General features: G+C 51.3%; 1 protein-coding gene across 9 annotated transcripts in view; it reads right to left on the reverse strand.

Annotated features, from left to right (window-relative positions):
* Window positions 1–25,757, reverse strand: part of ARHGEF9 (Cdc42 guanine nucleotide exchange factor 9) — a 193,059-nt gene that overhangs the window by 41,627 nt on the left and 125,675 nt on the right. For all 9 annotated transcript variants that reach the window (XM_069015708.1, XM_069015709.1, XM_069015713.1 and 6 more), the window contains 2 exons: window positions 11,762–11,941; window positions 730–921 (listed from right to left, as the gene is read on the reverse strand). In XM_069015708.1, coding sequence (XP_068871809.1) covers window positions 730–921; window positions 11,762–11,941 — 372 coding nt within the window. The remainder of the gene's footprint in view (window positions 1–729; window positions 922–11,761; window positions 11,942–25,757) is intronic.

The following is a 25,757-nucleotide window of genomic DNA, read 5'->3' on the forward strand; positions in this document are numbered from 1 at the left end:
CTAATGAACAAGAACCAAGTTGGGGACTTGTGGGGTCAGTCACTGAAGTCCATTGCTTGCTGGTTCCCTTCTTCATTTCCCATGATGGGAACATTTTACCCTCAGTCTCGCCATAAAAAAGGCAAACGGGGGCCATCCTGAGCCAGGGGAAATTGTGAACCCGACATGAAAGGCACAGATGACATGGGTAACTGATTGGTTTAATTACAACCTAATTTCCTCAATCACAAGTTCAAAAGTAGATGGCATTGGGTTTTAATTAAGAGGACTGCTTGAAGGATCTCAACCTCATCATGTTTTAGTCAAAGAGCTATGGAATAAAGGCCAGGAAATTGCACTTTTAGTTAATACAAACCAAAGGAATTATCAGATCCAGCAGGAAATTCTCAGAACTGTCAATACTTATTGATAGATGCTGCTCCTCCATTAGACACAGTCCTCAGACACTGCAGCTTGTTCCCAAATCACCCAGGGACAAACCCAGGCTCACCTTGTTCCCAAATCACCCAGGGACAAACCCAGGCTCAGCTCTGGCCAGGCCCCCAAGTCCTGGCTGCAGCTCCAGGTACCTCGCAGATGTCCCTGAGGTGTTTGATGTGGTGGGGACAGACCCAGGCCAGCCCCCCTCGTGTCCTGGTGCTCCAGGTACCTCGCAGATGTCCCTGAGGTGTTTGATGTGGTGGGGACAGACCCAGGCCAGCCCCCCTCGTGTCCTGGTGCCCCAGGTACCTCGCAGATGTCCTTGAGGTGTTTGATGTAGTGGCGCTCGGTGCTCATGATCTCATTGATGACGTTGGCTCTCATCTGGTCCCGGTTCTGCACGGTCCTGCCCAGGCACAGGCAGTCGGCGCTGGGGTCCAAGTGGCCGTTCTGCACCTCGCTGGTTCCCTCCTCCACCCCATCCTCCTGGTTCACCCATAGCTGCAGGAGAGAGGGGACAGCACAGGGATTATTCCCAACAGCAGCACAGGGGGCTGCATCACGGCTGCACGGCTCTGGGACGTGTTGGATCTGCCCCTCCTTGCCCCAGCGGGGTGTCCACAGAGCTCCCAGCCCACACTTCCCAGTTCCATACTGGTGCAACAGGCCCCAAATGGTTCCCCACACACTCCCCATCTCTGAAGGGGTTGCCAGTGTTGGCTGCTTTGATCCCAAATATAAAATCATCCTGTGACAGGGTGACTGGGTGCTGCCAAGAGCTCCAGACTGAGATGGACACCAGTAAAACAGAGCAGCCTGAGCACAGCTGCAGCTACTGGTGTCAAGCACTGCTGTCCCAGCTCCTGCCACCTCCAGCTGGGGTCTGTCTGAACAGGAAGATGCTCTGGGAGCAGGGATCAGCCCTTCCCAGGGGACTGATCTGAGGTCAAAATGTGGCTGGTTCAGAGATCTGAACTGGACATCAGCACTGGGTTGTGTTTCTGGGGCTCTGTGACCTCCCAGGCCCGGGCTGTGAAGGAGCCCTGATTCCATTTCTCAGCAGCTTTCCCCATCAATTCACAGGGACAGCCTGGCTCAGGCAAATCCCACATCTCAGCATCCCAGGACTGGGATCCCCAAACCATGGGATCCCCAAAGTGCACGGACAGGACACCCCTGAGCAGGTTCCCTAAAACCTGGGGGGCTGAGAGCAGCTTGGGATGGGTGCACTGGGCACTGAAAATCACAAAGAGCAGGGAGAAAGGATCACTGTGTTTTCAGCACACTGAAGCTTCCTTCCAATATCAAATAAAAACCAAATTGAAATTGCAAATTCCAACTCTCTCCTGTGTGTCTGAACCAGCTCTGCACACACCATACGGATCAAGGGCTCCTTCTGTTACCTTTTCCCACAAAACCTTAAAATAACTCTGATTGACTCAAATTTGGCTCTGGGTGGTTTGTAAACAAACATTAAATAAAGCCTAGAGCTGACAGAAATACCCCTGTCTTTCACAGACCACCTCAGCTGTGATGGGAATGAAGCAACTTCTCAGCGTTTGAAGTCCCCAAATCCTGGGGACTTTCAAACCTAAAAATACATTTTCCTGTGAGCAGTGGAACTGTCCACACACAGAGTACAAGGAAACCAAGCAGCACCATTAACCTCATCTTCAGGCTTCCTTTCAGTGTTAATAGTTTTTCCTACTTCCCCGTTATTCAGTTTAAAATGGGCTTTACACAGATTGTAAAGGGCAGTGTTCCTGTAAATTAGGGAAGTAAAAACCTCCAAACCTGCCCCTGCTCCTTCCCTGCTTTCCCAACCAGCAGCTGTTCTGTTAAACCACCTCTTGCAGCTCCCACGTTCTGCCCTCCCACAGCGAGTTGTAAAGGCCAAAAAAAAAAAAAACCCAAAACCAAAGCCATCTCCTCTTTAGCAAGATGTTAATTATGCTGCAAATTTGGGGATAAAAAGGGGTTTTTGTAGGATTTCCATCAGCACTGGGAGGCCTGGCTGAGCCCTGTGCCACTGTGAGGGAAAGCAGGGAGCTGGTGATCTAATCCCACCCAAATACAGTGGGATCCAGCAGGGAAAACCTCTCCTGGCACACTGAAACAAATGCCTCCTGTTCAGAAAAACAACTCAAAAGCTGGCTAGGAAAGTGTCTTTGTCAGCAAACCCACCCTGATCTGGAAGAGGTTTGGGGTCCACTGAGGCAGAGCAACACCCCACCAACATGAGCAGGTTTATGCTGAAAAATGAATAAAAAAATAAATGAATACATCAAGTGCTGCTGCTGCGTAATGTCCCTGTCGGTGCAAGTGACCTCGGGGGCCAACTACTGACACCAGTGCCACCAGTTCCAGTGGGGCTCTGCTGGGACAACCTGGGGGCACCCTGAGAAGGGAAAATGGGCCCTGGGAAGGACGGAATGGCACAGGGAGCCCTCCAAGGGATATGTCCTTGTGCCAGCCTCACTGGCATTCCGAACCAAGCAGATGTGGAAAATCCAGGAGCACCCATGTGGGGATTAAACCCTGTTGGCTGAAGTTTAAAATAACTTCCCACCCTGCATTGCTTCTCCTATGAAAAGGGATTTTGCAGCCTTCCCCAACCCAACTGGAACAGCTTGTTACTGAGTTTTCTGACATTCCTGCCAGTTTGGCAGCAGAGCATATTTTTAAAGCTCTACCTCCTGGAGTTGAGGTGATCATGAGAAAAAAATTTATTTTCCTTTTTAAAAAAAAAAGCAGGAAAGATCTAATCCTAACAAGGCATGTGTGTGTAAGCCTGAGTCATGAATCCTAAAGGCTTTGAAACTCCAAAGCAAACTTGCAAACTTTCATGATTCCTCAAATTCAGGCTGTCTTTTGTGCACGGCAGGAACACTCCCTCCTTCCTCATCTGCAAATCTCAGGAGTCCTGCTTTCTTCCTTAATGAAATTTTTGCTCTTTCCTGCTAGGATCTGTGTTCCCAAAGGGGAAAAAAAATTACAGTTCTAGTCTGGATGGCTTCTGCCTTAGATTAAAAACAAATGCAACAATTTTATCAGCTCCAGAGGAAGCTGAAGGTGCTTCCACCCCGCGCTCCCCAGCCTCGGCTGCTGGAAAAATGAATCCCACTCTGTTGTTCAGACACTCCTGTTTCCATCTAAACCTCTGAAGTTCTCTGAAATTCCATCAAGGATCCTTCTTCCAGGGCATCATTTGAAGTTGGAACCATGAGTAATAAAAGTTGAGGTGCAGTGGCAGCTGTGACACCGACCTTGGGCCAGTCACTGCAGCTGGAGGAGGTTTCTGACCCAAACCCAGGGATAATCATGGAAAAACTCACAGAGTTGTTGAAATATGGACTGAAATGCATCACCAAACTCTTGTTCTCATCCATGAGACACACCTGGGGCTGGGTTTGCACCTTCAGCTCTCCAGGCTGGGGAGAAGCTGGGCCATGCTGGGCCAAGGGAAGGTGGCACTCCAAGGGTTAACTGTGTCCTCTGTCCCAGTGCTGCTGCCCCAAGCTGGATCCTCTGTGCCTCAGTGACAGTGGTGGAGCTGCAGGGGACAGCGAGGTGGAACAGCCACACTGGGGAGACGCTGAAATGTCAGACTGAGTTGATCGGGACAAAGCTGCAAACGTTCCTGGTTTAGCCCAGCACCTGTACCAGGGTGATCCCTCTGTTTCACACACGTGGGACCCCCCAAAAATGCCTGAAATGCCTGAATTTTCCTCCTTCCTGTGGGGAACAGCTGAGATCCCACTCCTGGAAAAAGATCTGTCTGCTCTCTGTCCTTCCAGCTGGACACGAATGCACAGCTGCCCCTCCCTCCCAGTGCAAATATCTCCATTTTTATAAAAGAAACTTCAAAACTCTCGTTTTCTCCCAGCTTCATCCCATCTCCCCAGCATTCCCAGCTCAGCATGGGTGGCTGCCACGCCTGCAGGGATTTCCACGGAGCAGGGATGGGACAGGAATTCCCTGGCAGCTTCTCAGCCCTGCTGCTCACGTGGATCCCAGGAAGCCTCTCCAGGCTCCCGTCCTGCCCTCCTCAGCAGTTCAGGGCTGTGGCTTGGCACAGCACTGGGATCCCAGATTGAATTCCTGCATCCAATGGCTCTGTTTTTGAGGATAAACAACAACAGCTGTTCAGCAACCACCAACAACCCCACAACAATAAATCCAGACCCTCTTCAAACACCTCTGCAATGCAAAACATCAGCGGCTGTAAAAACAGACTGGGAGGGTTTCCCCAGGCCATGAAAAAGGCCCAGCAGCCAAACCACCAAGCCCTGAGAGCCATTTCAAGCACTCTGTGTCAGGAATTAATTAAAAGAAATCAGTGAAAACTACAGGAAAAAAAAAAAAATCAAGTTGCATAATGCTGGTCCTACGTGATGCTTCCCATTGAAAGGCCCCTCCATGTGGAGAGGAGCAGGCTTATCATGAGGCTCCCAGTCCTATTTCAAAATTCAACCCTAATTGGGAAGTCATGACCAGCTCTTGCGTAATGGAAGAACTTGCAGAGGCAGATAAAAGTAAAACAGTCAAATAAAAAGGGCCCTTTTCCCTAAGGAGCAGTTCTGGGAGCCAGGGAGAGCTGATGGCTGCATTGTGCTAATTCATGTTCTCTGTGAGTGCCATCCTTTTAGAAAGGGAAAAAAAGGAAGACCCAGGGAAGCACAGGCCAGGCAGGCTCACCTCAGTGCCCAGCAAGAGCATGGAGCAGATTCCTGGAAAATATGTTCAGGCACGTGGAAGACAAGGAGGTGACTGGTGAGAGGCAGCACGGCCTCACTGAGGGCAGAGCGTGCCCGACACATTTAGTGACCTGTGACAAGGTGGTTACAGAACTCAGAGCCCTTTCCAGGGTCTAAAGCACCTCCAAGAGAGCTGGAGAGGGACTGGGGACAAGGCATGGAGGGCCAGGACACAGGGAATGGCTTCCCAGTGCCAGAGGGCAGGGATGGATGGGAGATTGGGAAGGAATTGTTCCCTGGGAGGGTGGGCAGGCCCTGGCACAGGGTGCCCAGAGCAGCTGGGGCTGCCCCTGGATCCCTGGCAGTGCCCAAGGCCAGGCTGGACATTGGGGCTGGGAGCAGCCTGGGACAGTGGGAGGTGTCCCTGCCCATGGCACAGGGTGGAACTGGATGGGCTTTAAGGTCCCTTCCCACCCAAACCACTCTGGGATTCTGTGATATAAAATTTCTATAAATATCATTTATCAACTTGCAGCTTTACCCAAATGGTGCATGAAATCACCCAGTGGCACTGGGCCAACCTCAGTGACCTGCAATTATTGCAGCTTTACCCTGCTCAGTGCAGGCCCTGCACAGAGAGAAATTTTTCCTTCAACAGCACCGAGGCCTGATCTCCTCACAATGATCAGAAACCACAATAAACCAAACATTTTCCCAGCCAGCTGCATTATTAACCTCCTTCCAGTGGATATTCACAAGGACAAAACCAGCAGATAATGTGTCATTCTGGATTTTCGCTCACAATTAACTAATGGCAGATTAATGACACGGCCACAGCCTTCCATAGAGCTGCTGCCATTCCAGGGAATCTGGATTTTACAGGACAAGTGTGGGCAGCACAGTGGGTTCCAGTCACTGTCCCAGTGTCAGAGGCTCCAATAACCTGCAGAAATCCACGGAAGCACAGAGCCTTTCCCACAGACTCTTTCCCACCCACCCACAGAGCAGCTCCATTCCCACAGGATCTGCCCCCTTTCCTGCCTCCCTGAGCTGGTTCCAGCCAGGGCTGTGCCCTTGTTTGCAGCCCTGGGCAGTGTCACAGCCCCGTGCAGTGTCACATTCCCACTCTGTGCACTGTCACATCCCTGTGCACTATCACATTCCCATTCCTCACTGTCACATTCCCATCCCTGCACTGTCACATTCCCATCCCTGCACTGTCACATTCCCACTCTGCTGGACTCCACACCGGATTAAGAGGATCAGTGGCCCGTGTGCAGCCCAGGAGGGCCCGTGGTGCAGAGCTTTGCAGAAGTCAAGCAGCAGCAGCAGCCTCCAGGCTCAGCCTCTCCGAGGCCTCGGGAGAAGCACCGGCTGTGCCGGGCTCTGCCGAGGGGTTCCCCCTTCCGAGCCCCCAGGGAGGAGCGAGGGGCTGGCAGGAGATGCTGAGTGTCCCCCCGAGCTGTCCCAGCCAGCCCCAGCCTCTGGCCCGCTGTGGGCAGGCTGCAGGCACAGGAAAGGGCCGGGAATGTGGGTGGGATGCTGTTTGCTGGGAAGCACAAACCATCTCCTGCATCCTCTTCCAGGACGAGGAGCAGGATATTTGGCGGTAGAAGGAGAGGGAGGTGAAGGAAGCTGCCTTCCCCTCCTGTGCTCCTACCACTGTTTTCCTCCTGAATTTCTCCCTCAGTAATCTGGCTCCAGCCTGTGTCCTTCACATCCCTCCAGCCCACAGACTTTTTGATACCTTCCCTTCCCCCCTCCAACTCCCCACAGCTTTAGCAAAACCTCTTCAGCTCTTCCTCTCCGTTCTAAAACTCTCCATTCCCAGCCTCAGAAATTCCCTTTACTCAAGGTGAGAAATAGCCTTTACTTATTCCAGAAAAGGAGAGAACAGGGGATTCTGTAGGGACAGCTTCAGGCTCTGTATCCCCAAAAGGTGAACAAGAACAGCTCCAGAGAACAGGCCCCGTGCTCCCTCCCTGTTCCCTGCACTCCAAATGCAGATTCCCAGGGGCTGGAGCTCCAGCAGGGATTAAAAGCTGCTTGGACACTGCAGCGAACTGCATGTGCTACACTACATCCATGAAAACACCGGGAATTAGGGCTCAGCCATGTCCCAGAAGCCCAAACCCTGCTGAGTGGTGGTACCTGGGACACACAGGTGGGAAGAGCAGAAGCTCGGAGCTCATTGCAGAGCCCCTGCCAGGCTGAGGAAGGGCAGGGCCTTTCCTCCCAGCCCGGGTGGCAGGGACAGGGAAGGGGCTCTGGAGATTCGTGCCTGGTTTGCCTGACTCAAAGAATGGCCTCAAAACTCTGGCTTTGCACCTGCAAAGCAGCTCGTCCAGGGAAGGGCAGGGTGCCAGCGTGTGACCCTCTGGGACCTGATGGGTGGGACACGTCTGAGCTGTGGGGGCTCTGGCAGCCCTGGGATGCTGAAATGCTCCTCCACCTTTAGGAAACCCCAAAGCTCTGCAGCTCCTCCTGTCCCAGCAGCGCTGCCCGTGCTGGGCCCTACCTCCAGCACAGCAATTTTTAAGCTGGATTTGCCACGGGAGAATCAAATCTCCTTTGGAAGGCTCCGACTGCAGCAGGCACCGCAGCACATCCCGGGCTGTCTGTCTGACAGGTGAGGACACCTCAGCTCCGTCCTCTTTCCTCGGGAAATCTCACCTGGATGCCACTGGCTCTGAGGGAATGCTAAGCAGGGGGAAAGCAGGTAAGTGATGAGCCGTTCTGACAGGACACAACCAGATTTTACAGGGGAAAAGAAGCAGATGGGGCAGCAAGATGTGGAATGACACCTGCAACAGAGCAAGCACGGCTAAAAGCTAAACCCACCTGCCCAATAAAGGCACGAGCTGCCAGGCACTGCGAGGAGGCTCTGGGTTCAGAATCTCCTTCTCCACAGTGCCTTAAAAGCTCACTCCAATTTATCCAGCACTTCTCCTTCAGCAGCAGAAAATAAAGTGGGTCAAAGGCAGCTTTTCAGCAGGAAAATCAATCTAAAATTACAACACTTGGGAGAACCAAGGCAGTGGTGAGAGAGAACACGGAGAGCTGCCACCCCTGCACTTCTCCACCCCTGCACTTCTCCACCCCTGCACTTTCTCCTGAAGAGGAGACCACAAAGATTTTATACCCCCATCCTTGCTCAGGCCTTGGGAGGACCATTTCTTCCCTTCTTCAGTCACCAGGCACTACAAGAAGCTGCAGTAAAAGCTCCTCAGCCCCAGTTTTGCCCTTTACCTTGGCTCAGTAATGTGAGGAAGGGAGAGTCAGCGTTGCTGAGGTGAGAAGAAATATATTCTGCAAGCTCAGTCTGGTATCCAAAGAGACTAAAGGAGAGCTTTACACAGGAATAAATCCCCCTCTCTGCCCAGGACAGGTGCACTCTGCCACGTCTCTGAGGAAAGATTCCACTGCACAGCATCCATAAGCTTTACTCTTTTTATTTCTCTTGCAGTGGAAATATGTCAGAGCCCAAACACGAAGCCATTTGATTTCCTGTGTTTGGAGTGTCTCACCTGGGCTCTTCTGAACACTTGATGAGGGGCTCTGCAATCAAAACTTTGTTTTGAGGCTTGCTGTGCTTTCTAAAGGAGACCTCAAGGCACAACAATGGATCCATGGGAGCCCAGGACTGTTATTCTCTGCTATAAATCCCTCCCTCCCAACACTGAGCCTGCTTTTCTGAGCCAGTGTCAATGTGCTGGTTATGCAAAAACTCAGCTGTAGCCCATGATGTACAGACAGCCCAAGGCTCTGCCATCCACAGAGGAGAAAAAAAGCGGCATTACCACCACAAGAATGGGAAAGGTTGTTTAAAATTCCTGCTGGTTTTTTCCGGCTGTACCTCCCAACCTGTCAGACCACTGGAAGCTGACAGGATGTTCAAAGACACCACGCAGCAACCACGGCTGCACCCTGTGCGTGTCCAGTGTGCTCAGAACAGGTATTAAAATGTAACACAGACGCCTTCATCTGGCTAAACCCAGCTCTTGCTGAGTCTTAAATTTAGTTCTGGAGTTCTGATCCACCTTTCTGACTTAGGGGTTTTCATACCCTTCTCCCTGAGTGCAGCAGCTCCCTGCAGAAACCATTCACTGTTCCACGCTGGCTCCAAATTTTACTTCTCCTATGCTGTGCTTTCTCTTCCCCAAAAAAACCCATTGCTTTATCATCCAGCTTCTCCTTGAAAGTTCCTGTGCTCCCAAAACTCCATGGCTTTCCTCTCCCCCCCCTTCCTTCCATCCAGGTCCAGAGCTACTAAGAGGATTACTGCAGGTGGGAGCAGGGAGACAATTGCTGTGTGTGCAGGGAATTCAGGAGCAGCTTTGTTTGCCACCCCTGGCTGTCATGTAAAGGAGGCCAAGGGAATCAGCAGGTTCCTGTTTTCCTCTCCACTTGCAAATGTGAAGTTTCCTGCTATGAGATTCCGTGAATGCCAAATGCTTTGCCAAAGGTTTTCAGATGATCTGGCTGGAGAGCAAGAAGCGTCAGACATCTCATTGCAAACTGGGTTCCCAGCCCAGTTTTGTCCTCAGAAGTGATTCAAAGGACTTTGAGAGGAACCCAACTGTGCAGTGATCTTCTGCTGCACTCCTGCTAGTACTTCCAAGAGGCCTGAAGTCTAAAATGCCCTGAAATTAATCCTATTTGGCTTTATACCTGTCTGGTCTGGTCTGTCTGACATCCCTCACTCGAATGCTATTCATATTCTGTGCAACATATTGTTCCCTTTTCCTTCTGTGCTTGCATAAGAGAAACATAAAGAAAAGCAATTATTTTGCAAGTGAAACTAGAACCACCCAGGCTAAATCAGGCAGTTTTCTGGCATCATCTTAAAAAAGCAGGGCTCAAAGTACAACAGAGAAAAATGCAGCCTCCTCATGATGTGAGTGATCATCTGCTCTTCTCGCAGTTCTTTCATTTCTTATTCAGCTGCTTTGGAAACCTGGGGGGCAAATCTTCCCCTGCAGCCTCCCTTCAAGACCTGCAGACACAACGGGCCAGAACTCTTGGTTTTAAATATTAATTCTCCTTAATGCAGCACAGCCGGGCACTGCTCCCCTCTGGGAGGTGTCCGGGCCCTGCCTGCCCTCAACAAGTGATTCCCAGATGGAATAGCCAAGCCAGCCTCTTGCAGAGCTGATGGAAGGACTGGGCTCATTGGGATACTGGACAGAAAGCTGCCTGGTGAGGCTGGTGTGACCCTCAGCACCAAGGGTGAGGATCCAGGGTTTGTTCCAGACATTTGTGTACCACAGTCTGAGATTCACTGATGCCCCTCTCCTTTGTTCTCCCGTTTCTAAAACCATCCTCCCAGCCTTGGAAAAGTGTAGGGAGAGATGAGGAATTCAGCCAAGCCAAATGATCCATGGGTTGGGGCCTTAAAGACACTGCTTCATTTGGCTTTTTGGTGTGTTTTGAGAACACAGGACAGTGCAAAACCAGACTGTTCTTAAACCTCCCGTGGACAGTTTGTTTGTGACATCGCACAAAAGGGCTGTTAAATCTTTTCCCCTGAACCACAAAGAAATCAGCACTGGTCAGTGGATTGGGAGGTTAAAATGGCCCAGAATATCTCAGTGTTTAAATTAAGCAAACAAAACGAGCTTGTTCTTATCCAGCCTTTCCAGCTGCAGCACAGAGGAGACGTGTCAGTGACACAGGTGAGAGTGTTTCTGCAAGAAGGTTTTCACCCCCATCACACCTGACACAAATCCATTTTCCAGACTTGTTGCCAGCACTGGCTGCAGGGTCAGACTCAAAATACCAAACCCAATTTGTTATCCCAGGCCAGCATTAACTTTTTTTGGGCAGCCCAGCTCCAGTTCCAGTCATGGATCTCTCACTCTTGGCACTGGCCAGATCTGGGGGAGACACAAGAGCTGCACCAGAGGGGAAAAAATTGTGTGCTGGGGAGATAGCAGCAAGCAGAGGTCTGGCTTCCTCGTTGGTAGCCACTGTACATCACCAGGAAACACCAGATCACACAGTTTAACCCAATTTTCCTAATCCAATGGCTGCTTCCCAGATGAAGTGTTCAATCACAGGGATGTTGATGTTGCCCAGAAGAGGGAGGGTTCAGAGAAGAAGGTGAGACAGGCAGAAAGCTCTTCCAAACCCAGGTCCCCTGGAGCTAGTGTGAATTTTTAGGCCCCACCGAATCATCTCCTCACAGCTCACACAATCCTGAACTGGTTTTCATGGAATCATGGCATCCCACAGTGGTTTGGGTTGGGGGGGGGGCTTTAAAGACCACCCAATCCCACCCCTGCCATGGGCAGGGACGGCTTCCACTATCCCAGGCTGCTCCAAGCCCCGTCCAACACTTGGACACTTCCAGGGATGGGGTTTGTTGAAGAAGAACAGCTTAAGGAGAAAGACTCCAACAGACACCCAGGAAAGGCCCCTCCACATCCCAATAAGCCAATCCTCACTCCAGCCTCCCTCTACCCCACTCTCATTTCACTGGAAACCCTCTTTGCTCCCCGATTTTTGGACAGAAACCAGGCAAAGAACGGGGAATCAGCATCAGTGAGCACAAACACAGTAAAAACTGAGTAAGAGCTCAGTTGCTGATGCCCTGAGCATCAGCAGTGGTTCCTTAGAGCAGTAAAAAGAAGAAAGTCACTCACCCTCACGAAGCTGGCGGGAAACCACCCTTCTTCATCGTCGATCTGACCCCACCACCAGTCCTTGTTGGAAGCATCCAGGACCTTGATGACGTCTCCTGCTTTAAACGCCAACTCCCGGTTGGCCATGGTGACGTGATCCCATACTGCCTCAGCACTGACAATGGAACCACCACTGATCAGCTTGGGGAGAGAAAAGCAGAGTCAGGGAACGCTGCAGCCCAGGCACACACACGCACAGCAGCACACGCAGCAAAGCTCGCAGCCAAACGACTTTTCCGTGGCCGTTCCCACTGCCCTCATCCTGCTCCCAACCATGCCAGGCAAGCTCCAGGTGCCATGTCCGGTGCCTCCCAGGTCCTGGGCACCTCCCCTCCCACCTCCACACATGCACATCTGTCAGGGACAATTCCACTGGCATAATGCACAGTTCCCGAAAACACGAACAAGCCATGGCGTCCTGCAAAGGAATTTTCACTTCAGTTGAAATGTCCAAGGCTCGGGGGGCTTTCCATGCAGATCCAAGCAAAGTTAGTGCAAGCATTTAGAACACTTTTTGAAACTGGAAGTTGCCCATTTTAGTGCTGGTGATGTACTGACACCCCTCGCTTTTGGCACGCTGCTGACCTGGCCCAGCCCTGGCCTGGAGCACAGCCCAGCCCAAGCTCTGCCCAGGGAATCCTGCTGGCCCTGGCTGTCGGGACAGTCTGCATGGAGCAGGTCCTGGCCTCTGGACACTGGACTGAGGCCAGCCTGGTGTCTGACAGGAGCTTGGGAACATCTCTGCATGTGGAGCTCATGGAGCCTCAGCACCAGCACAGACCAGGTCTCCTCTGTGACAGTCATGAAACTCCCACTCCATGCTGGCAGGAGGGATCATCCCACCACTGATGCCCGTGCTTCCACACCACCAACCATCCCCCCATGCCCAGGACACCCCCTGCTCCTCTGAGTGACAGCTGTGTGGTTTTTAACAGAGTAGTAAATTGTGTTTACGTTTTGCCTGCTGCAGGAATTCTGTACTGAGCACTGAGGCTGCCCCAGCAAATACAGCTTTTCTCCATATGCTAAACAGCCTGCCAGAGCCATCCTGGGCCTCCTTCATTAGTTCTGCCACTGAGACACCCTGACCACGGACTTGGGCTCCCTCAAATCCCAGTTTCAGTTCACAGGGACAGAGCTGTGACCATTCCAGACCTCGGAGAGCCACAGTGTCCTCTCAGCTCGGGCAGGAACACAGAGCACACAGACAATAACCCCTCACTGTGGTTATCCAAGTGTAGAAGCTCTGGCAAAGGTCAGACAGCTCTTAATGGAAGTCTGGCTTCCCCAAACCCCTGTTAATCACTACCTGCACCATGAGAACTTGAAGGAGACCTTCTAGCACAGCTCCAGGTTCTCAGCATCAACAGAGAACATTCAAGTCGTGCAGAAAATCCAGTCAACAGATTAAAGGGCCTGATTTCCCATTTGCCTTGCACTGGCTTTCCTTTAAAACACTGATCTCCTTGGGTTTGAGACACTCAGAGCTGCACTTCCAGCCCTTCAGCTGTAGAGTCAGTCAAACCCAGAGCAGCAAGACCTACGAGGCTTAACCTGGCATCCTCAAAGCCCAGATGGACTCGGTGGGCAGCAAAGTAAAGCTGTGTTCCTCCCACTTTCACTTTCACAGGTTGTCCCTTCTAATTCAAAATCAGCTGTGGAACAAACATGTCCCCTTCGTGTGTCATACAGAGGACCTGTCCACACGAGCCTCACAAGGTCCAGGGACACCAGACAGAAAACCAAGGCATGTAACAAGCTCTCAGGTGATGGCAGAGGGCACCTCCTGCTTCAGTGAGGGGTTATCCCACATCTGGGCTTTTGAGACACAGCTGGGGGGCACCAGAGGGTCCCATCCCAACCAGCAGCAGCCGGAGCCAGATAGTGATGGAGCCCCAGCTCACCCCAGCTCTGGGCTCAGCAGAGCAGGGCAGCTACACCTGGAGAAATAACAGTTGTAAAGACTGATTTCTGATTCCAGCTGGGTGCTCAGACATGTTCCAGGGCCTCCTCACAACCCCTTGCTCTGCTCCCAGTCAAGGTTCCTGGATGCTTTCACTAATAGGGATCAGCTTAAAGCACAGAGAACCCCGGGACAGACCTGGAAGGGGTGAGACTTCAGAGCTGAAGCAAGCCCACAAGGCATGTGAGTCCAGGTAACAATTATCTGTTCTTCTGCCAGGAGCTCTTCTCCTTCACCAGTGCTTCCCCCTGCCATGTTCATGGACGCTGTCCAGGTGTGATTTCCCAGGTAAGGAAGTTCTGCCCTCCCAGCCCCCAGCTTTTCCTCCCCCAGGCATTTCACGAGCCCTTTTAGGCTTTCACATACCCTGCCTGCATTTTTCTGGAACACAGATGACCAGAACTGCAAATACTATTCCCAAAAGGACCTTACCAGAGATTTGTGAAACAGCATGAAATATTTATTCCAGTGTCACAGCAATCTCCCAGTAATACCTCACATGGCCCCCTTTCCCCATGACCACCTCCCACCCGTGGCTCACAGTGATCCTGCATTCAGCTTCTCTCAGTAAATGCAGTCAAGTACGTTCTCTTTGGCTCAAAAATCAGTTTTCTTGTCAAAAAATGATTCGGGCTGGCCTGACACTTGTTCCTTTTGTTAATGCCATTGGGTATTTTAGTCCCTTTCCCACTGATGAGGAACCAGGAACAGAGCTATTACGCAGGAGCCGTGTTCCTGCTGCTTCTGCTTCAGCTGACACAGACTCTGCTGTCACTTCACACACAGGCAGTTCTGGGCACAAACTGCCACAGAAACGTCACCGAGCCCAAACTTCAGAGAGACTGTGCTTCAAATCCTCCCAGCCTACTTTGCAAAAATCCGAGCCCGAGGCACAAATCCCAGCTCTGAGGAGCACGGCTTGGCCAGCGGTGAGGGCTGCCAGGGGCTGCAGAGGGACACCAAGGGACAGGGGGTGACACCTCGGCCTTTTTGTGCTGCTAACACAGAGGTCTGCAAGGTGCTTTCAGGGCATGTCAGGAGCTGGGGTGGCTTTGCAAGGTGCTTCTCAATCTCAAGGAGCAAGGCTCCGAGTCCTTGGTTCTCACTGATCAGGGCCAGCAGGGGCTGGTCCTTCCCAGCCCCTGGTCCTTACTGTCAGCTCAAGGAAGGGATGCACAAGCCAGGAATCCTGCAAGCAAGCCTTGGCCTTCTGGAACATAAATCCAGCTCAGCCTGTACCAAAAGGATGGCAGTGGGATGGCAGAGCTGGAGTTCCATTGAGACAGTGTCAGGGCCTCAAATGAAAAGATCCAGTTGAATTTATGTTGCAAGACATCTTGCTGCATCCATGGAGCCGTCCAGCTCTCTCAGGGCAGGGTTATGGAGACAGAACCTGACATCTGCAGCAGCAGGAGATGACAAACTGGAGAAAGGTCAGCATGAAATATTATTTTCTGCAAGAATTCAACACAAGAGCTCTTCACTCCAGAAAGTTCATGTCTCTCGGCTTCAAAGCTGCGGCTTAGAGCTGCACTTGGAGATATTCAGCCAAAGACCTTGAAAGGAACTTCTTTCCTCTCCCATAAAGTCAGGTTCTCCCACACTGCAGCTGAGGGAGTCATCTGGACTCCCTGATAGCCAGTGAAGAGAAAGAGACACATCTGGAGTGTGATTCATCCCGGCTATTTCAGCAACCTACCTTCCAGCCAGGTGAATCATGCCCCAGAAATTCTCTGTGTTTAGCTGCCTGATGCACAAGTTTACATTTCCCACATCTTAATGTTCATCCCAGCTACAATCTGGCCATTGCCAAAACCAAAGAACTGGATTTAAGAATAATAATCACAACAGGAACAGTTAAATATTAAAGCACGCTCTCCCAGACACACCAAGAGGGTGAAGGTTGCTGGAAATAAAGTTCTGTTCCCTGTGCCCACCAGAAGAATTCACAAAATCTCAGCCTTGTAAATGTCCAAAAATGAGGACTTAGATATTTGGGAAAGTGTCCTACCCATAAGAAGAGGGAAGCAGTGAGAAGAAATGCAGCAGGTGACAAGGACATTTGGTGTGACATCCCCTGAACACTGCCTGTCTTCCAGGTGAAGTCCTAGCTCCTATTAAAATGAATTATTCTTGTCAGTTGGTTGTTCAAAGTAAAGAGTCCAAAGAGAAAATTCCTCAATGCTTTCACCTCGTAACTTCAGTGCAGAAATGCCCAGGAGCATTTGGGAGCTATGGACCTGAGAATAATGCTTCCTGTTTCACAGGAGACTGCAGAGCACCTTCAGGGGCAGAGGAAAAGCTTTCTCAGTGGGCAGAAGAGCAGATGAACTCTCGGGATGTTGTGTGGGCTGGGCACCAGGCACTGCTCCAACAAACACCTGGCCATGGGCAAAGGGAAATTCCAGGGCACAGAGAGGAGGGGCCACTTCCACATCCCAGCTCCACCAACAGATCGATTTAATGAGGAAAAGAAAAAGGGCAAAAAGACAAGGATCCCTCTAAGTACATGCCCAGCTGGCACATTGTGGAGCTCACTAAGAACACGGTGTGTTATCCCTGTACCACCAGGATCACAGCCTCAGCCTTCCCAGGGATTTTCCCCACAGGTTTCCACAACAAAGCTCCAATAATCCAGGCACAAACCCTCCCTCTGGAGATGCTCCTTTCAGACACTCCCAACACCCCGGTACAACAGGTGAGTGCTTTACAACAGCGAGCAAAGCCAGCAGAAAGGATGTAATCATCCCTACTGGAGGGCTGGGAGGATTTTGCTTTCTCTTCTCGTCTGGTGTCACTTCCAGGATGGAACGTGGCCATTGGAAATACTGAATTACATTAGAGGTGCTGCCAAAATAAAATGGCAACAACAACAAACAGTAAAAAAGGGTTTCAGGGGACTCTGCAGGGCCCCACCTCTGACAGCGCGTGCCAGGGATGCTGAACTCCGTCCTCACCCGTGCTGGGAGAGCTCAGAAAGGTCCATCTGGCCAAAGATCCCCACTGTCTCCTTCTCCCCTTGCACTTTCTAAAGCCAAAGGGCTTTAATGTGTCATTAAAGCCACAGGGGAGTTTCCAAGGAATACAAGAGAGGTGCTCAAAAGTGGGAGTTTGACTCCAGATTGTTGGATTTTCTTTTCCAGCCATGCCTTTGTGGCACCTTTATCAAGATGGAATAATTTTCACCATCAAAGTAAGCAGGAAAATAAAAAACAAAAGGAATAAATAAAAATAACAGGAGCAGCTCCCTGCTAGAGGACCTGGTGGAATCACTCTACCTAACCTCTCCAATGTTACTGGAGCGGGTCTGGAGCAAATCCACAGGAGCCAGAGGAGAGGAAGGGAAGGAGAATGCCAAGAATGCAGCAGCAGGCCCCACACACCGTGCTCAGTCCCATCTCTCAGGCTGCATCCACAGCACACCCTGAGGAAAAAAGCCCAGGAACACCAGCGGGGCTGACTTCCCAAAGCACATTTACAGAGTGAACTCGGAGCCAGGCTTCAGCTTCTCCCCGGCCACTGCAGGGTTTAAATCTCTGCGCCGTGACCCAGCCGCGTCCCTGCAGAGGGACTTTGCTCCAGCTCCACACGACAAGACCAACTGGAAAAGCGTTTTGGGGAAGGAGTGAGCCTCTGCCTCTGGTCTGGTGCGTCTTCCCTGGCTCTGCTCACTCCCCAAGCCAGGATGCACAGTTGGAGGCAAACATCTGCTCCACCTCAGCCCCTGCCTGCAGTGAGGCAGGCGAGGACTGAACGTCTTTGAGTGAAATCAGCCACTACTGCAACATTTCACTAAATAGTCCCAACTCGTCAACACTTAGTGGCTTCTTATGGGCCAGCTTGAAGAAGAAATCAGGGGCTTAGTGGCCCCTGGAGACTGAAATGGGCACAAAAGGGCCATTCAAACCACTCTCACCTGTCCATACCTCTCCCAGGGATAAATAATCCTTGCTAGCCCACAAGATTCTACCCTGAGTTTTTGGCACAGAGCTTCTCACTAATCCAAAATGCATTGAATGAAGAGCCACGTTCCCAAAAAAAAACCCCAAAGAAATCTACCTTCAATCACCATCTCCTCAGAAAACTTCAAGTACCTCAAAGTTTCCAGGACCATGGCCTCTGGGAATATGAATAATCTTAAGGCAGGGAAGTGTTCCTCTATTAGATCCTTTATCACTGCATCAGTAAAGTTGTAACAGTGAAAAAGGAGAGCTCTGGGTAGTTCCCTTTCAAATCAGCGTTACATAAACTGTGTCCTCCTCCACAGGAGCAGGATGCAGGAATAGGAGCAGGCTGTGAGGGGAGAGGGAGAAATGTGGTGAGTGGATGCCATTTGTTCAAATCGTTCTTGTACAGAGATGCCCTTTATTCACACAACATAAAAGCCCCGTAAAATCACAACAGCATTTCCCACACTGTGTTCACCAGGCCCTTCCACAATGGAGGCAGCCAAAACAGCTTCAAAGGAGGATACGCAGAGAGCTGGCGTTCAAAGAAATCAGTGCTCAGGGGAAGGACAGGACACAGCAGAGCTGCACAGACCCCCAGCCAAGGGAGGGGAGGCACCTCCCATGCTTCAGCACCACAGCACAGGCTGGTGGGGCTGGGAATCTGCTGTCAGCTCCCAGTGCCAGCCTCCCGGCCCTGCTGGGATCCTCCGCCGTGAATTCCCAGCCCAGCCGTGCCCAGGGAGGGAGCAGGGGAGCGGGGTGTGCCGGGTCTCAGCCCGCACCCCGCTGCTTCTCCCAGCCGATGGAGCAAAGGGAATGCTCAGAGAACGTCACCCCAGCCCATCCCGCCGCGCTTCTGCTCTTGCATAACCTCCCCAGAGCCGCTTGGATGGTGTGGTTATTTTTAAACCTCTCGTCAGGAATTATACAAAGTGAATAATGCCCAATCTCGGTGAATGGCCCCACGGCTCATTCACCAAACACAGGGCAGGGCAGCTCCACTTGATTTGCTCATTCTCTGAAGAGGTGCAATCACCCAAAGGTTAGCACAAGTCAAAGAATTTCCCTTTCTGCTTTCAAGCCCTTTGATGAATTTAACTAATGACTGGATTCCAGCTGAAAGAGGCTGATTGGAGTGAGAGTCTCCTGTATCCCATATTCTGGGAAGGTTGCCACACTTGGCTGGAAGCTTTATCTATCTTTTATTTATCTGTATGTTATGTGGAGAGTCAGTACAGACAGAAAGGTTCCTTAGTGGAACCTGGGCTGTTCTATTTTTCACTGATTTACACTTTCTTGAGAAGATCTCACCTGGCAGATAGGAAATCACCCGGCCTGAGCCAGGCTGCAGCAGCAGAGCCCAGGGGATAGCATTAGTCTCATTTTCCACCTTATTATGATTATTGCTCGTGTCATTCCTATTAATAACAGCAGCCACAAGGCAGGGCCGCGGATGGAGAGCTGAGTAAAACCCTGGCAGCAGTGAGGAGAAGGCTGGAAGGTGGTGACAAGGCAGAGTTACCCCACTGAAGCACAGCCCATGCGGGTTGGAGCTGTTTTCATGGAGCATATGTCACCCTAATTGCTTCCCAGCCCCTCCTGCGGACGGGGCACATTAAGGCTCCCCTTGCCTCACGACATATCTTTCATGTAGAGTAATTACAAATAACCACCAGCCATCATCTTTTAACTCAGATAAATGATGAGATTGAGGCTGGAAGTCCAAGTTTGAACTGCTCCAGAGCAAACAGCACCTTCAGCAAGCAGAGCCAGGGCAGCTCCCAGCGCTGCGGACTCAGGGCCGACAGGGGCTGTCAGCACAGATCCCTCATTGCAGCACTCAGCAGCAAACAATAAATACTCTCCAAGATCCAAACCTAAAATACTCACACAAATCCCAGCCTCCTGTCCCGAGAAGGGACTCCTGACATTCCCAAGCCAAGGCCACAACAGCCTCGAAGACCTGGAGCTGTACTGAAATCCTTCCAGGCCAGGGGGCCAGAGCTGGGCTGTGATTCACACCCGGTCCAGTCTCACTGGCTGAGCCTGCAGGATGGGGTGGGTGGGTGGGGAGCAGTCAGGATTCCCAGCATGTGTTCCCAGTTCCCCAGAGCCCCAGCCCAGCAGGCACCAGGCCCAAGAACATCGAGGCATCGTGTACAGCCCACGGCAGCACCCGGGGAAGGACAGATCTGGTTCCCTCTCAGCCACCCAAGGGGAAGAGTAAGGCAGATAGGCAAAGAGAATATTCCAAAATAGATATAAATATTACAAAATAGATATAAATTGGGCTCTAGGAATGTACAGAGAAGGACAAGATGCTGCTGGGGAATGCTAAGCCCTGGGCTAAGGGACACAGCGTGGAAAAACAGCACTGACACCATCCTGAGCATCCCTACACCCATAGTATAGCAAATCCACAGCCTCAAAACCCCTCCAGGGATGACCAAGACTTGACTGGAAATGTCAGAAATGCCAAATCTAGACTCATGTTACCCCAAAAGCTTGTCCTTACTCAAACTGGAAAGCAAACAGCTTCCCTGCCGTGGAGCAGACTGTGGGAAAACTGAGTTCATCTGAGCGACCAAACAGTTTCTGCAAGGAGAGGAGATAAAATTGTCACTGCTCTGAGGAAAGCAGGGGTAACTCACATTGTAAAGGATATTTATTTCAAAATGTACATCACCTGTTACTCTGGGACATGGAAGTTTCCAAAGCAGAAAGGAATTAAGGAGAAAATCACACAAATGACTCCCAGTGGATTGAATTATTGAACACAACAGAGCTGCTTACAAAGGGAACAGCACACGGATCTGCTCATCCCAGACATGGGATCTGTGTGCCTGCAGCTGCAGAAGTGCCACCAGCCAGCCCAAAGCTGGTGCCACACAGCTAAGCCACACAGCTGTCCCCAGCAGGAGCGACGGCACAGGGACACACACCAGGAACACCCAGAGCAGCCACTTCCCTCACCCGGATCCAGGAATTCCCAGGGAGATGAAGGAAGTGACAGGACCAGAACTCACAAAACTCTGGGTGGATACTTTGTCCTCTAAGAGCTGACACAGTTGGCCAGGTCTGAAAATCATGGAAGGAAATGAATTCAAATGCAGGACTATTAATCCAAAGCAGGAACATCACTCCTGGATGGCCAAGGACAGGGAAGCAGCAGCAAGAGCCCCTCCGTGACTGAGTCACTGCAATGTGTTCTAAAACCCCTTCTGATAGTGAAGCAGAGGTCTGGATTGTGTCATGTTAGACCACACGTATTAAACACATCCCCAGGAATCCTCCATAATGCACAACTCCCCTTTATTGGTATTGTAGTAAGCGGCCAACATGATAATATTAAAAAAAACGATATTTTTAGTGCTGGGAACTTGGAACTTAAAAAGTGATGGCTGTTATTAGTGCAAATCAATGCTCAGGCTGGATTAAAGTCCAGATGAATGTATTACACTGATTAAATTCACCACCTGGGCTCCTTATTTGCTGTTCTCATCTCCTGGTTTCCCAGGGTAAGTCCCTGCAGCTCACATCTAACACAGTCCAGGAGGGGCTTGTTGGCAGATGAGGGGAATGACATCTCCAAACTGTTTCACAGATCCTGAGCCCACAGAAAATTTAATTAAATGAAGCACAAAGGGAGCAATGGCTGGAGAAGCAACACCTGGGCCCCGGAACCAGCCTGGGCTTTGGGTGACTGCAAGGGGCAGTGACAGCCTTTTCTCCCAAGCCAGGGGGAAGCAGAGCCCATCCAGCTGCTCTTGTGCAAACCAAGAGCTACCCAGTGAAAATCCCATTGATTCCACCTCCAGCAGCAAAAGGAAAAACCAGGATGAGTGCCCAGAATAAGAAATGGCCAGACAAAGCTTCTTGCCCCCAAAATTATGATCTTCATGAGAATCGTTCCAGCTGCACCACAAGCCTTCCTCGTGATTGCCAGGATTCCAGCACCTGGACCCAAAAGCAGCCATGGGCATCCTGAGGGAACAGCGGGATGATCCATCCCTGCCATCCAGCACCCCCGTGCTGGCAGCAAGAGCACAGCAAACCCAGCCAGGCACAGCTCAGATCCTCACAGCAACCACATCTCACCTTCCATCCCCCAGCTCCTGAGAGGGCAAACAGGCAGGACTTAGGAGAGATAAAGCCAAGAGGTAAGAGCAAAGCAGCTTCTCCCCTTGAGACGCTTGTTGAGCCAAAGCCCGTGGCATCCTCTGGCTCTCGGAGCCCTCTGACCTCACCAAGGTCTGGACTGGCCCAAGAACACCCTGCCTCATGCCCAGCATCACTCACAGAGCTGGGAAGCACTGAACATTCCCAGAGCAAGCCCTGCCTTCCTGCTGGCTTTGGGGCAGCAGCACCCCGGGCGATGGAAGGCACAGGGGTGGCACTGCGGGGCTGTCCCTCTCCCACCCTTGTCCCTGGGTTCCAACAGGGACACTCCAGGTGGGATCTGACATCACGTTCTTATTGCCACAGCTCTTTCCCCCTACCAGCTGAAGGGACAGTGCTGGGTGGAAAGGCTGTCTTGGCAGAAAGGTGATGAATGGATGCTCGTTAGAGGCACGGGATTGTCCCGCAGATTCCATCGGATCCTGTAAGCCTATTACAGGGATTGGCCAGATCAGCACGGGGATAGGCAGCCTTCCACCTCTAAGCTGCTTTGCTCAATTCAGCCTAGGAATGAATGAAAGTCACTGTCTGATGGCTTCTCAGATTTCATGGACAACTGCCACAGCCAAAATGTCCCCTTGAACAGGAGTAATTCAAGGCAGCCACTGGCTACAACCCTCTCCCCCTCAGCTGGGCCACGGCTTGGATGACACTTGCACAGGGTGGAAAGGTAACATCAGGTGCTTTTCCAAGTCCATCACCACATTCTGAACCAGGAGTTGCCTCCCAGCCCCCTGGGCTGCTCAGGGAGCAGCAGCAATCCAGGCACAGAGAGAGACACCACGAGCCTCCACATGTTCGTGCTCCCATCTCCCAACCCCACAGCTGCCTGCACGGCCCCACACCCTGCGAGCTCAGAGCTCTGGCAGGAGCCCTGAAAGCCCTCAGAGAGGGCTGGGATGTGCAGGGGCTCCACCAGGACACACCAGTGTCACCTCATGTGTTGTACAACTGTCCCTTTCCCCTCTCTGCAGGTCATGCTGCCCAGGACACGTCCAAGTGCTGTCCCTCCCTGTCCCACTTCACCTTGTCACGAGGCCCCGTTCGCTGCCTGGCGCACGGAAACAATCACCTGGATGGTGCTGGAGAGACCAGTTCTGTACCAAGAGAATTCTATTCAAAGTCTAGAGGGCAAAGCTGTCACAGATGAAGCATGGCTGTGTATTATCTGTTGGCAAACACGGGACATAATGGCAGCCACTCAACTTAATGGCTTGAATTCCAGCTCCTCCAAACGAGCCCATCGCCGCTGCTGCGTGTAATCACAGAATGTATTTAAAAGTATAATTTCCATCCAAAAGGACCAGAGCTGGAGCAATATGACTCATGCAGCTCCCTGTGCATCGGGAAACATGTCAGGAAGCCTGGGAATTTGTGAGCCCGTTGCCATCTGTAGAGAATCTGGGCCGTGGACACGATTCCTCAAACCATTCCTCTGGCATCCAGGGAAGTTTGGAGGCTGCTGAGCCCCCAAAGTCAGGCACCCAAGGGGGCAGAAGCACTCTGTGAAGCTGCATGTGAAGCACAGGGATACAAATATTAAAGAGAAAGGCAATGGAATTCAGAGGCATCTCTCCCCACGTACCTATTCCAGCACTCCAGAGCTCCACAGTTCCAGCTGCAAACTCAGCTCCATTTTTGCCATAACAAAATCATCTCCACAGCATAATTAGTGTGCTCGTGTTAAAATGGGTACAAATGCACAGAAAGAGGCATCCAAATACGATTTGTTTTTCAAGACAACGTGATGTTTTCCCTGGCTAAGAGATTCGATTCATTAAGGAATAACAAGAGCCAAGCACCACTTGCAGCAAACCTTGCTGCTTTTAGCAGTGAATTATCCATCCCCAGACTGGTTTCCACACTGTTCTTTTTTACCTGCTATGACTTGACAACCTTTTTTAGTCTAAGTTGCCTACACACGGCTTACAAAATATCTCTTCTGTAACTACTGCTCAAAATCCTGCTTATTCCTGATTTCCTTAATGGCTCAGTTAAGTCCCCTGGCACTGTTCTGCTCTGGGACTGGATGACTTCCACATTCACACACAATTTTCAAGGTAGCTGGATAGTTTGTGTGAGCAGGTATTTGCACTAGGATTTGCAACACTCTCTTAGGGCAAACATCTGAGTTGTCTGAAGGGGTTTGGAATGAATAATTTCCTGCATTATCCACCTTCCTCTAGAAATAACGCTCCATCTGTTCATGGAACAGTTCCCTTCTCTTACCCAGGCACGATGAAGGTCACGCAAGGGAAAGAAAAATTTGCACATCCCCAACGTCCTCCAACAAAACACAAGGCACGTACCTGGGCAAGGTCAGGAAGCAGTCGAGGGAAGAAATACAGCTGTCAGGTTAAGGGGAGTGAGTAATCACCCAGTGCATCATTGCTGCGACAAGCACCCCAGGACACGGGCTGGAGTCACAACATGTCCTGCGCAATTAATCACTAATCAGGACGTGCTACAGACAAGTCAAATGGCAACTCCAAAGGTGAACCAAAATGTTACTTTTAAAACACCTGAGTTTAAAAAAAAAAAAAAAAACCCAAACCCGAAAAAAGCTCGACTCTCCAATCTGAGGGGAAAGGTAAATGGAGTGTGTACAAAATTCCTAGCAGCCTCTGGGTGGAAAGCAGCTCCTCTGGGACGTGGTTCACCCCAGAAGAACTGGCAGCAGCAGAGCCCATGTGAAGCTAATCCCTGGCTGTGCTGATAGGGAAGATCTGTCCTTGCCCTGGCCTGTCCCACTGCCTGGCCTACAGAACCCTGCAGTGAGTCCCAGCTGTTTCCATGAAATCAGCAGGGCTCTGCTCGTTCCTCCCTGTGCAGAGCTCCTGCCTGGGCTGGGCTCTCTGCTCCCTGCATGTTTGGGATAACCACTGGCAGCAAACTGGTCACCCACAGTAGCTGGATATCCCTCAACCCAGGAGCACTCACAGTCACAGAGTTACCAAATCATTAAGGCTGGAAAACAACTCCAAGGTCATCAAGTCCAACCTTTGACCGGATGCCACCACACCACAGAGTGCCAGGAAGGAGCAGGGTAAACGCAAGTCCTGCTCTGGCTTCAGTGCAGAAATGATCCAGGAGCCTCACGGACACCTGGGCTCCTGCTCTGAAGAAAAGCAACCAACTTCCCTCTCAGTCACATCTCCAAAGCATCTCAGCTTTCCCTCTCGTGGAAAGGTGCCTCCAGGAGCAGCACTGGCAGGGGCAGCAGCAGCTCCTGGATGGAGGTGATGCATTCCTGGGCTGGAGCAGCGTGGATCTGATCCCTCCCCAGGACTGCCCCAGTTGCAAGAGGTTCTTGCTGCTACCTGCTTGGACAGGACTGGGAGAGGCTGGGATTGCCCTGCAGTCCTGCTGCACCCAACTGAGTGCAGCCAGCCTTGGCCACAGGGCGAGGCCTTGCCCTGTGTGAGGAGTGACACCAAAGTCCATGGGAACACCTGGGAGCCCACGTTCCTCGAATACCTCGGGTTCTTCCTGCAAGGAACACACAACCCTGGTGGCTGATGGACAACTCCAGTGCTGATTTCCTTTTTCAGAGCAAAACTGGAACTCCAGTGCTGATTTCCTTTTTCAGAGCAAAACTGGAGTAAAGAAGGAAGGACAGTCCAGGAGCTTGGCACACACAGGTACAGAGAGATTTGAGAGCACACAGAGCTTGGGTGTGGATTGAAACGTGCCCAAATGGAGCTGTCAAGGCTGAATCCAAGGAATTCTCATCCAAAGATCCACTCAGGCTCAGCTTCAGCTATTCCATATATTATCTGCCTAGCAAGCAGTCAACACTCAGTTATATTCAGTGTATAATTATTATTCCTTTCAGACATAGGTTTCCCAACTCAGAACGTGGAAA

This window comes from Aphelocoma coerulescens, chromosome 4A (assembly GCF_041296385.1).
Source record: "Aphelocoma coerulescens isolate FSJ_1873_10779 chromosome 4A, UR_Acoe_1.0, whole genome shotgun sequence".
NCBI lineage: Eukaryota > Metazoa > Chordata > Aves > Passeriformes > Corvidae > Aphelocoma > Aphelocoma coerulescens.